Source organism: Erythrolamprus reginae, chromosome 7, assembly GCF_031021105.1.
Source record: "Erythrolamprus reginae isolate rEryReg1 chromosome 7, rEryReg1.hap1, whole genome shotgun sequence".
Classification (NCBI taxonomy): Eukaryota; Metazoa; Chordata; class Lepidosauria; order Squamata; family Dipsadidae; genus Erythrolamprus; species Erythrolamprus reginae.
This window is the reverse complement of record NC_091956.1, coordinates 41476383-41487848: the sequence shown is the minus strand read 5'-3', so window position 1 is coordinate 41487848 and position 11466 is coordinate 41476383. Positions and strand designations below refer to the sequence as shown.

The 11466-nt window shown below is 47.5% G+C and overlaps 1 protein-coding gene across 7 annotated transcripts in view; it reads left to right on the top strand.

Annotated features, from left to right (window-relative positions):
- Window positions 1–1730: 1730 nt before the first annotated feature.
- Window positions 1731–11466, top strand: part of LCORL (ligand dependent nuclear receptor corepressor like) — a 299948-nt gene continuing 290212 nt past the window's right edge. For 5 of the 7 annotated variants that reach the window (XR_011559595.1, XM_070757386.1, XM_070757384.1 and 2 more), the window contains exon 1: window positions 1805–1961. Coding sequence is in view for 6 of the 7 variants with exons in the window: in XM_070757386.1 (XP_070613487.1) it covers window positions 1841–1961 (121 nt within the window). In the remaining variant the exon portion in view is untranslated. Of the gene's footprint in view, window positions 1962–11466 lie in introns of all 7 variants that reach the window. The other 2 variants (XM_070757382.1, XM_070757381.1) reach the window with 2 other exon arrangements.

Sequence of the window (11466 nt, the reverse complement as noted above, 5' to 3'; positions counted from 1 at the left end):
TTGGTGTTCAGATAGATTTTCATCGTATTATTAGATTACTATAATACAGTCATACCTCGTCTTACGAACCTAATTGGTTCCAGGGGGAGGCTCGTAAGACGAAAGGTTCGTAAGATGAAACATTGTTTCCCATAGGAAACAATGTAAAGTCAATTAATCCGTGCAACCAAACCCCCCCCCCCGCAAAAAAAGGCGTTCGGCGACTGCTGGGAAGCCGCGTGGCTGTTTTAAAAGGTGACAGCCAGACTGGGGGGCTTCCCAGCACCCCCCCGAACCCCGAACTTTTGCCGAACTTCCGGGTTCGGGAGGTTGCTGGGAAGCCCCCCAGGCCGGCTGTCACCTTTTAAAACAGCCGCGCGGCTTCCCAGCTTTCTCCCGAAGCCGAACGCCAAACCCGAACTTCTGCGTTCAGCGTTCGGAGACAGATGGGAAGCCGCGCGGCTGTTTTAAAAGGTGACAGCCGGCCTGGGGGGCTTCCCAGGAACCTCCTGAACCCCGAACCCGGAAGTTCGGCAAAAGTTTGGGGTTCGGGGGGGTGCTGGGAAGCCCCCCAGCCCGGCTGTCACCTTTTAAAACAGCCGCGTGGCTTCCCAGCTGTCTCCCGAAGCCGAACGCCAAACCCGAACTTCCGCGTTCGGCGTTCGGAGACAGCTGGGAAGCCGCGCGGCTGTTTTAAAAGGTGACAGCTGTGTTGGGGGGCTTCCCAGCAACCTCCCGAACCGAACCCGGGGTTCAGAAAAATTTTGCCTCTTCTTACGAACTTTTTTCAAGTTACGAACCTGCGTTCGGGAGGCTGCTGGGAAGCCCCGCCGCCCGGCTGTCACCTTTTAAAACAGCCGCGCAGCTTCCCAGCAGTCTCCGAACGCCGGTTCGTAACTCGAAAAAAGTTCGTAAGAAGAGGCAAAATTTTTCTGAACCCCGGGTTCGTATCACGAGTTGTTCGTAAGACGAGGGGTTCGTATCTTGAGGTACCACTGTACTATGATAAATATTTAAGAAATGAAGATTTTAAAATATGGATTTATTAATAGTTGTGTTTTTGATATTGCTGGTTGTTTTAGTTTTAATAGTAATAGATTTTGGTTTTGTTTTATTATTAATTTCTTTTAATAAAAAGAAGGGAATTTATTTATACTTCTATGCTACCCAGTGGGGAAGGGACAGGGAACACTGGCCCCAAGTCTTTCCAGGTTTTTTTTTTCATTGCTCTACTTGCTCCGAATGTTTCTTTCTGGCCCTAACCAGGTGTTAATGATGTTCCAGCTTTTACTGGCTTGCAAATTCTTTCCTTTTTACTCTCCAAATAAGGTTTTTCTAAATCCCTAACCAGGGGATAAAATAATGTGCCAAAGCTGACCACACTAAGGACGCTAGCCACATGAATATCTGGTAAACAGATTCTTTTCCCTATTTTCCGCCCAAAATCTAAGCTGCCTCATATACTCTAAAAAATACGGTACATTCTGGGAAAGCCAGAAGGGAGCAAAGATGACTCACAACAGGAAAGCGGAAGACTCAGGTGCTGCAGGCGATGGGGTTCACTTTGGAAAAGACCAGGCTGGGAAAAGACCAGGCTTGGAAAAGTTGTCCCTAATTAAGCACCCCATCAATGAATGAAGCTTTCGCCAGGGTCTACTTGGCTCTGTTCGGCGCCCCTCAGTGATGGCTCTGCTAGTTTCCTGCCTCTCGGCATCAGCAGCCGGAATAGCGTCTCCCTTGGGGGGGAGGGGGCGGAGATACGCGCGCGCCGAGTGGGGCGCGTCTTGCAGGAGCGTGCGCGCTCCTGCATGCAAATGAGCGGGCGTGAGGTCAACGGCAGTTGGAAAAGGGAACAAACGGAATGGCCGCCGCGGCTCCCGCTTCAGGCGCCTCGCAGTGCCGGAGCCCCCGCTGCACGGCGGAGCGCCGGGGCGTCCGCCGCGAGCTCGACTCCTGGCGGCACCGGCTTATGCACTGTGTGGGTAAGGAAGGCCGGGCTGACCTGGCGCGGGAGGGCGGAGGCGGACTGAGCATAGGGACTGATCCTCGCCGTCACTGCGGTCATTCTCCGTAACCGGGCCGAGGAAGGCAGGCGGCCTTTGCCTATCCATTCTACAGTACTCGGCTCTGTTGACCCCACTTGGCCGCCATCCCTTTTGTCCTGGGCGGCCGGACGACAGTCACTCGGCGTTGACGGTTGGGATTTGAAGTTCCCCTCCCTCCCCTCCTCTGTTGCCATAACAACGGCTGTTCAGGGTACCCGCCAACCACCCTCCCGCCAGCGTCCGGCGGGGCTCCCTTCTCTCCGCTTCCAAAACTTCCCGGCCTGGAAGCGGAAGGCGGCGGCGGTCCAAACAAGTTCCGGTCCCGGCTCACTCTTGCTTTGCCTGTGTGTCTTCCCCAATGCGAGCGCGCTCTTGTCTTTCCGAGCGGGCGGGTGGGGATGGCAGCCTAGGAAAGAGCCGATTCCGAGTCGAGAGTTTCTCCTGCAGAGACGGGCCGCGGGCAGTCGGCTGCAAATAGAGAGCCGTCCCCGGATGAGAGAGAGGGTGAAAAAGGGATTTCACTTTGCAAAGTTCCGAGTCCTGGGAGAACTTTTCGTCCAGCGGACTCGGCCAGAATTGTTTGTAAGGGATGGGAGGCGGGAGAGGCAATCGTCCTCGGTCTCTGACCGGAAGTCCGCTCTTATCCTTCTCTTTTTTCACCCGCAGACTTTTCCCATCCCTTCAAAACAATGGAGACGTCCCCACCACGCGCGTTGCCTGGGGGTTGTGTTTTCATCCAAACGCTCCCCAGGGCGTGCATCCTTGCGCTTATTTAATTGTAGAATGTAACCATGCCCATCTGCACATTAATGTCTGCCCTGCTTCCAGAGAGCATCATTATTCAGCGCCCTGCCCTTCTTCCCCGTTTTCAGAAAAGACAATTTTGTATGGTTTTTAAGATGCATGCATTCCTTCTATATATCTGGGTATGTAGTGTTTCTGGAATGGCTTGATGTTTACAAATGGACTATGCTTTATAAATAATGCAGTTTTAAAACCAGTACTGGTAGTACATCAATTATTTTGTGGCTAAAAATTAGCATACGAGCTTGATAGAATATTTGAAAGTATTAAAATAGCAATAGGAAAGGCATGGGACAAAAAAATGAGAATCCTTATTTAGGGGCTTTTTCAAGCTAACTTAAGTATACAAGGTCCTCTTTTGCACATTTTGCAGTTTCTGAGAGGGTTTATATATGTGCCTAAAAATTCCCATATCCCAATCATTGCTTTTAACATTTGCCTATCTAGAAGTTTTTTTCTGAAAGAAAGACTGGGGAGGGGAAAGGAATTTTCATTCTCCAATGTGCTTCTGGAGATTTTTATCTCTTGCATAGTATGCTACTTAAAGATGAAAGTACAGTGGTACCTCAAGATACGAACCCCTCGTCTTACAAACAACTCAAGATACGAACCCGGGGTTCAGAAAAAAATTGCCTCTTCTTACGAACTTTTTTTGTGTTACGAACGCCAAACCCGAACTTCCGGGTTCGGTGTTCGGGAGGCTGCTGGGAAGCCCCCCGGCTGTTTTAAAAGGTGACAGCCGGGCGGCGGGGCTTCCCAGGAGCCTCCGAACGCCGAACACGGAAGTTCGGGTTTGGCGTTCAGCTTCGGGAGGCTGCTGGAAAGCTGCCCGGCTGTTTTAAAAGGTGACAGCTGGGCTGGGGGGCTTCCCAGCAACCTCCCGAACCCCAAACTTTTGCCGAACTTCTGGGTTCGGGGGGTTGCTGGGAAGTCCCCCAGCCCGGTGGTCACCTTTTAAAACAGCCGGGCGGCTTCCCAGGAGCCTCCAAACGCCGAACGCGGAAGTTCGGGTTTAGCGTTCGGCTTCGGGAGGCTGCTGGAAAGCCGCCCGGCTGTTTTAAAAGGTGACAGCCCGGCTGGGGGGCTTCCCAGCAACCTCCCGAACCCCTTCACCAACCCTTTGGCGGTCACCGGTGGGTTTAGGCTGCCTCGTCACCGACTCCCCCTCCCCAGAATCGTTACCCCTCCCCCATTCGGATCTCCCCCCCTCCCCGCCCGGGGGGCTGGGCTGGGAGGGGTGGGAAAAAGAGAAAGAAGGTGGCGCTCCCCGCCCGGCCACGATGGTCCCTTCCTTACCGCTCATGTTGGCTGACGGGGAATGTTAACCTAAGTGGTGGCGGAGGGGTGGGCAGGGCGGGGGCAGCGAAGTCGGTGACGAGGCAGCCTAACCCCACCGGTGACCGCCAAAGGGTTGGCGAAGGGAGGGTGTTGCGCCGACCCGGCCAAGCCTATGGACGTGCGTCCCGCCGCTCTGCCCAATCGCAAAGCTGAAGGAAGCATGGGAGGCGGTGAATGTCGTGTCCTCCAACCAGTCAAGCGAAGCAAGGCGGGGCTTGGCGGGGAATGTTGGGGGGGAGTGAAGAAATTTGAAATAGATTACGAAAAGCTCGGTGGTGGTGATGGCACTCCTTCCAGGAAAACGCCTCCGGGGGGCTGGGCTGGGCGTTTTGCACCAGCTGCTACAGCCGCCGGCTTCCCTACCCTTCGCCCATGGCCGGCAGAAGATCGCCCCGCTCGGTCGGTGGCTCCGGAGAGGCAGGAGCCGGGCACTGGCCTGCCTTTTGTCCCCCCCCCTGCCGCCGCCGCCTGCTTCTCTCTCCTTCCCCGCGCCGCTGCTCCACTCGGTCAGCGGCTCCGGAGAGGCAGGAGCCGGGTGCTGGCCTTTCTTTTGTCCCCCGCCGCCGCCCGCTCGCTGCGAGCGCTCTGCCAGGCGGCCAGGAGGCATTCAGGGCGAAGTGCATGGAGGAATGGGAAGCTGAAGCCACCGGCGTTTGAGCTTCCCATTCCTCCACGCCCTGAATGCCTGCTGGCTCAAGCGGCGGTAGCAGACCGCCTTTGGGTTTTCGGCTCGGGGAGGAGGGAGTTAGGAAGGTCCTCCTGCCCCCCCCGAGCCGAAAACCCAAAGGCGGTCTGCCGCGAACCCCGAAATTTTGCCAAACTTCCGGGTTCAGGAGGCTGCTGGGAAGCTCCCCCCCCCCCCCCGGCTGTTTTAAAAGGTGACGGCAGCGGTTTTTTGCGGGGTTTTTTTTGTTGTTGCACGGATTAATTGACTTTACATTGTTTCCTATGGGAAACAATGTTTCGTCTTACGAACCTTTCGTGTTACGAACCTCCCCCTGGAACCAATTAGGTTCGTATCTTGAGGTACCACTGTATAGATTTAGCATTAAAACAAATTCTGTACAGGATGCAAATTTTACTTGATTTCTGTATATCTGACATTTTTATTTCAAGCTTTGAAAAGGTATACAGTGTTCCCTCGACTTTTGCGGGGGATGCGTTCCAAGACTGCCCGCGAAAGTCGAATTTCCGTGAAGTAGAGATGTGGAAGTAAATACACTATTTTTGGCTATGAACAGTATCACAAGCCTTCCCTTAACACTTTAAACCCCTAAATTACAATTTCCCATTCCCTTAGCAACCATTTAGATTATTATTCACCATGTTTATTTATTAAAGTTTATTAAAAAAAATTTTATTAAAGGCGGACAAAATTTTGGCGATAACATATGACGTCATCAGGCGGAAAAAACCATGGTATAGGGGAAAAAACCGCAAAGTATTTTTTAATTAATATTTTTGAAAAACTGGTATAGACTTTTTGCAAAATTTGAACCCACGAAAATCGAGGGAACACTGTACTATTGTTATTTACAAGCAGAGAAGAATCACTTGTTTATAGTGCACTTTCTGAATGAGATGTCATATCCCTTTGACAAATGAGATATAGTGTGAATATAATTCACTGTATATTCTACTACAGACTTCACAAATCTGGGAAAAAGTTGTAATTCAAATTGTCTTCTAAGGCAGAGGTCCCCAACCGCCGGTCCGCGGACCGGGACCGCGCCGTTGGGGTTTTCCAGCCGGTCCGCGGCGCCGCTGCCCTCCCGGCAGAGGACATTATGCAGGACAGGGTGGGGCGTTGGGCAGGGCGGGGAGAATCAGGAGGCTCCTTTGGCGGCTGGGGCTGCCTGGCTTTGTGATTTTGGCTGGGGGGGAGTTAGGAAGGTCCTACTTCTCCCCCCCCAGCCAAAAACTCAAAGCCTATCTGCTGGATACGGGCGATGAGCGGGACGAGCGGCGCCGAAGCCAGTGGCTGTGGCAGCTGCTGCAAGAGGCTTCCACTCATCGCCCGTATCCAGCAGATAGGCTTTGAGTTTTTGGCTGGGGGGGACTTAGGAAGGTCCTACTTCTCCCCCCCCAGCCAAAAACTCAAAGCCTATCTGCTGGATACGGGCGATGAGCGGGACGAGCGGTGCCGAAGCCGGTGGCTGTGGCAGCTGCTGCAAGAGGCTTCCGGGCCGCTCTGTCCCACTCATCGCCCGTATCCAGCAGATAGGCTTTGAATTTTTGGCTGGGGGGGGGAGAAGTAGGACCTTCCTAACTCCCCCCCCAGCCAAAATCACAAAGCCAGGCAGCCCCCAGCCGCCAAAGGAGCCTCCTGATTCTCCCTGCCCTGTGGAGAAATGTGGAGGGCTGCGTCACTAAGCTCCACCCCTCCATAACCCCACCCCCATTTGACCAAAGGCCCCCTCCCCCCGGGCCGTGGAAAACTGGTCTAGCTTAAAGCCGGTCCCTGGTGCAAAAAAGGTTGGGGACCTCTGTTCTAAGGAATGCTACATATTATCAGAAGATTTAGAATATTTTGGGGGGATGTCTCTTTTTTGATTAGGTTTGTAATTGTTTTTCTTTCAAATCCATTAGAAATTAATACATCTTTGAGTTTGTTCAATTCAGTTTTTTAAGTGGTCATGGTCAGCTAGGCATTTGGTTCTGGTGATGAGGGTTTTGGCTACTGAGGTGATCTGTGCAGGGTGGTGGTGGGAGTGTACATTTAAATAACGGTTGGTGTGTGTTTTCTTTTGGTAGATGGTGTGTCCTAGGGTGCCATTGGGTTTTTTATAGATTAGGACATCCAGAAAGGGAAGTTGATCATTGGCTTCTGTTTCCATAGTGAATTGTATTTTGGGGTGTAGGCTATTGAGATGTGTGAGGAAATTGTCCAGTTTTTCTTTTCCATTTGGCCAAATTACAAAAGTGTCATCTACGTAATTTGGCCACATGGAAAAGAGACATCCCCCAAAAATCAAGACCAAGAACAGGATAATGGCATCATCCTCCTCCCTTACATTAAAGGCACCACAGACAAAATTAGTAAAATTCTCCACAAACATAATATCAAAACTTCATTTGTCACTAACCAGAAAATATCAAACATCCTAAGAAACCCAAAAGACAAAATCCATCTCGAAAACCAAGGAATGTATGAAATACCATGCAAAACATGTGCAGCCACAAACATTGGACAAACTAATAGAAGAATAAACGCACGCATTGCAGAACATAAGAATGCAGTCAAAAAAGAAGAAAAAACTTCCTCCCTTGTCCAGCACATTAAAAAAACAGGGCATGAAATTGACTTTGAAAAAACTAAATTACTTTCCAAAACAGAACACGTATATAAAAGAATAATCACGGAGGCCATAGAGATAGAAAAACACCCCCTCAGTATGAACAAATGAGATGACACGTCCCGCCTACCAGAGATTTGGAAACCAGCCTTAAACAAAAAAACATCATAATCATCACCATGTCAATCCTTCAACTAAATGTGATTCCACCAACCAATCAAATCATTAAAACATAGCCACCCAATCTATTTGCTACATTCAAACCAAATCTCCACCCCCACCACTATTTATAAGGAACAAATGGCAGTTGCAAACAAACTATATTTACAGCAGCACGAAGCTTACAACTTCAGCCTGATGATGGTGAATATGATTTCACCGAAACGTCGCATAGACATTCAAAATATTACACGGGGCAAAACCCGAACTCAGAACAATCTACATACATATACCCATGAAAATCTATGAAAACAAATATATATGTATATGTCACATGGTTTTTTTTGCTGAATTTGAAAATTAAGGGAGACTAGGATAGATCTATTTTGGCCTTATTTTGGCCTCATCAGCTAGCCATACCCACTGGGACTTAAACCTGCAACCTTTGCCTTGTAAGGCAGAGAATTATCCTCTAGGCTACAGTATCCAAATCCTTCAGCTCTGCACCAGGGAAGGGTTACATATTTTTGTGTCGAATATATATATATGTATATATGTATTGCAGCTTACACAAATAGTTGATGGTAATACACATGATTAGATTAATTAATCTTGAAATTCCAATAGCTCTTGTTGTGACAGGACTCCTATTATTGAGTGGTGTTTAATTAGAAATGCATGAACTAGTCAAATTTGATTTCACTCAGTTTTTCTTTCTCTTCCTATTAGATTATTTCATTGTATTTTTTTTATGATAATAAAAATCTTTCAAAATTCATTCACATCTTTGCAATAGTTATTGTTTGTATATGATTTAAGTTTGCACTTTTCTTAGGATGCAAGTTAGTTAAGTTTGTAAAATGAATTTGTTCCTATCTATTCTGTTTTATATTCATTTCAGGGTACATAAAAATCGATGATGATTTTTTAAATTGGATTTTTAAATTTTAAATAGGATTTTATTTTTATCAAATTTATTTTAATAAAATGCTTTTGAAGTAAAAATCTAAAGATAGTTTTCTATTTAAAATACATTAATAATTTAGTTTATTCAACATGAAATGGAGCTTAGTTACCGCGTATATTCGAGTATAAGTCAACCCGGTTATAAGCTGAGGCACCTACTTTTGCCACAAATACTGGGAAAACTTATTGACTCGAGTATAAGCCTAGGGTGGAAAATACAGTGGCTACTGGTAACTTATAAAAATGGAATACTGTATTCTTCTACTGTAGCTTCTTAAAATTGTTTTTGTAGGAGAATTTTAAAAAAACCATATGAAGAACGGTTGCAGGAACTGGGTATATCTAGTTTAATGGAAAAGTGGACCAGGGGAGACATGATAGCAGTCTTCCAATATCTCAGGGTTTGCCACAAGAAGAGAGAGTCAACCTATTCTCCAAAGCACCTGAGGGCAGAACAAGAAGCAATGGGTGGAAACTAAACAAGGAGAGAAGCAACTTCGAACTAAGGAGAAAATTCCTGACAGTTAGAACAGTGAATCTGTGGAACAGCCTGCCACCAGAGGTTCTGAATGCTGCAACACTGGAAGTTTTTAAGAAGATGTTGTATACCCATTTGTCTGAAGTAGTGTAGAGTTTCTGCCTAAGCAGGGGGTTGGACTAGAAGATCTCCAAGGTCCCTTCCAACTCTGTTGTTGTTATTATTATGTAACTTTTCCTGCCAAAATGTTTTTTATTTCTTGCACCTTTCTTCCTCCCCTTCCTAAATCTCTCTTTTTAAAAAATCCTTCTTTTATCATAACCAAAAACCTCTTAAAATATATTTAGGAATGTAATCAAACCTATTGTCTTAATCTTCACTACAATATCATAATTTTCTTAATAATTGGGATTTCATATATTATTTCAAAACAATTGCTTAAATCAAACTTCCATATGATGAATATTCTGATTTTCCATTTAAAACATATTTCATAAGTTAAAATCATTACTATCTCAATAGATCAGTAAATAACAATTGGGGGTTACTCAATCATTAATTGTAAAATCTTCTACATAATATTTATCTTGCATAAGGAGAAACCATACTCTAAAAAAAAGGTAAATCTATTCATATTAATTATGGAGAACAAATGATTAATGACAAAATTCATACTATTATATTATCCTAACCTTTATATTGTTTTAAACAAGCCAGCATTAACAATCCTCTTGGGTATGAAAAGTATAATTGGAAGAAAAAGTTTAATTACACAGAGTTATCCTCACTTGAAGCAATATTTTCTTACAAAATAACCTCTTCTGTTACTAGAAATTAATCAAATTTAAATGGGTAACTTACATTTTACTTGTAAAATATGTTGTCGGCTTGGAAGAGACCTATCAGAGATCAGGAGAGAAAGCCATGGTTCCTTCATTCTGAAAGTCTCTTCAACCCTCCTGCCCCTTCCCCCAGTGCTTCCTGTAGAGGAGGAGCTGTGATTGGTTCAGCCTGCTGCCAATCAGGCAACACTCTCAGTGCCTCCTTTCTGTGTAGAGGAGAAACTGTGATTGGTTCAGCCTGCTGCCAGTCAGGCAGCTGAGGGGTGTTGCTGGCTGGGCTGTAGCAAGAGCAGAAGCAGCGGCGCAAAGAAAAAAGCCTTGTATGCCAGAGCCATTAGGTTTCCTTCCTCCCTGCCTTTCACATCCAAACTGCTCAGCTTTGGAAAATGCTGCACAGGGGTTTTCAGGTCAGTGAAGGTCAGTGACTCGAGTATAAGGCAAGATTGGATTTTTCAGCACATTTTTTATGCTGAAAATTTCGGCTTATACTCGAGTATATGCGGTATGTACCCTGTTTTCCCCAAAACAAGACATCCCCTGATAATAAGCCCAATTGGGCTTTTGACTGAATGGCAATAAGGCCAAGCACTTATTTCAGGATTCAAAAAAAGGGGGAAAAGACAGGGTCTTATTTTTGAGAGAACACGGTAGCATGAGGTTGTACAGTAAATATTCTGCAATATTTACATTTTTGTAAACTCATTCAATGAATCCAAGCTATGCAAACTGAGATAACATGCACTGCATTGATACATTCACACAGTTTCATAGTAACCATGATAAAGTTTGGAATACAGTAGACCCCCGCTCGTTGCGAGGGTTCCGTTCCAGGACCCCCCCGCAACGAGCGGGTTTTCGCGAAGTAGCGCTGCGGAAGTAAAAACACCATCTGCGCATGTGCAGATGGCGTTTTTACTCCCACAGCGCTAGCGAGGAGCCGAAGATTGGGGGCGGGGCGGCTGTTTGCCGCCGGCATGGAGGGCTTCCTAGCAGCCCCCCAAACCCGGGTTGGGGGTCCGGGGGGCGCTGGCTCTCGGCGCTTTTGAGCTGAGTCCGGAAGCGAATTCGCTTCCGGACTCAGCTCAAAAGCGCCGATAGCAAGCGGCAAGGAACGGCTTGTCTCGGCGCTTTCGAGCTGACCGGACTCAGCTCGAAAGCGCCGAGACAAGCCGTTCCTTGCCGCTTGCTATCGGCGCTTTTGAGCTGAGTCCGGGAGCGAATTCGCTCCCGGACTCAGCTCAAAAACGGCGAGAATGAACGGCGTGGGCGGGGCGAAGGGCGGGCGGCAGCGAGGAGTTTGCGTGGGCGGTGGGGAAACTCCTCGCTGACGCCAGCAAGAGGGGGAAGACCCAGGGAAGCCGCTGCCATCTACGCATGCGTGCCCGGCACGCATGCGTAGATGGTATTTTTGACTTCCGGGTTGAAAAATAGCGAAGTACCCTGTTCGCAATGGTTGGGGACGCAATAAACGGGGGATCACTGTATTCCTTTATCCCATTGTTTTGAAACTCTATGTACACTACAAACTCTATGGTTGAAAAGAAATTTGTCTGTACTAC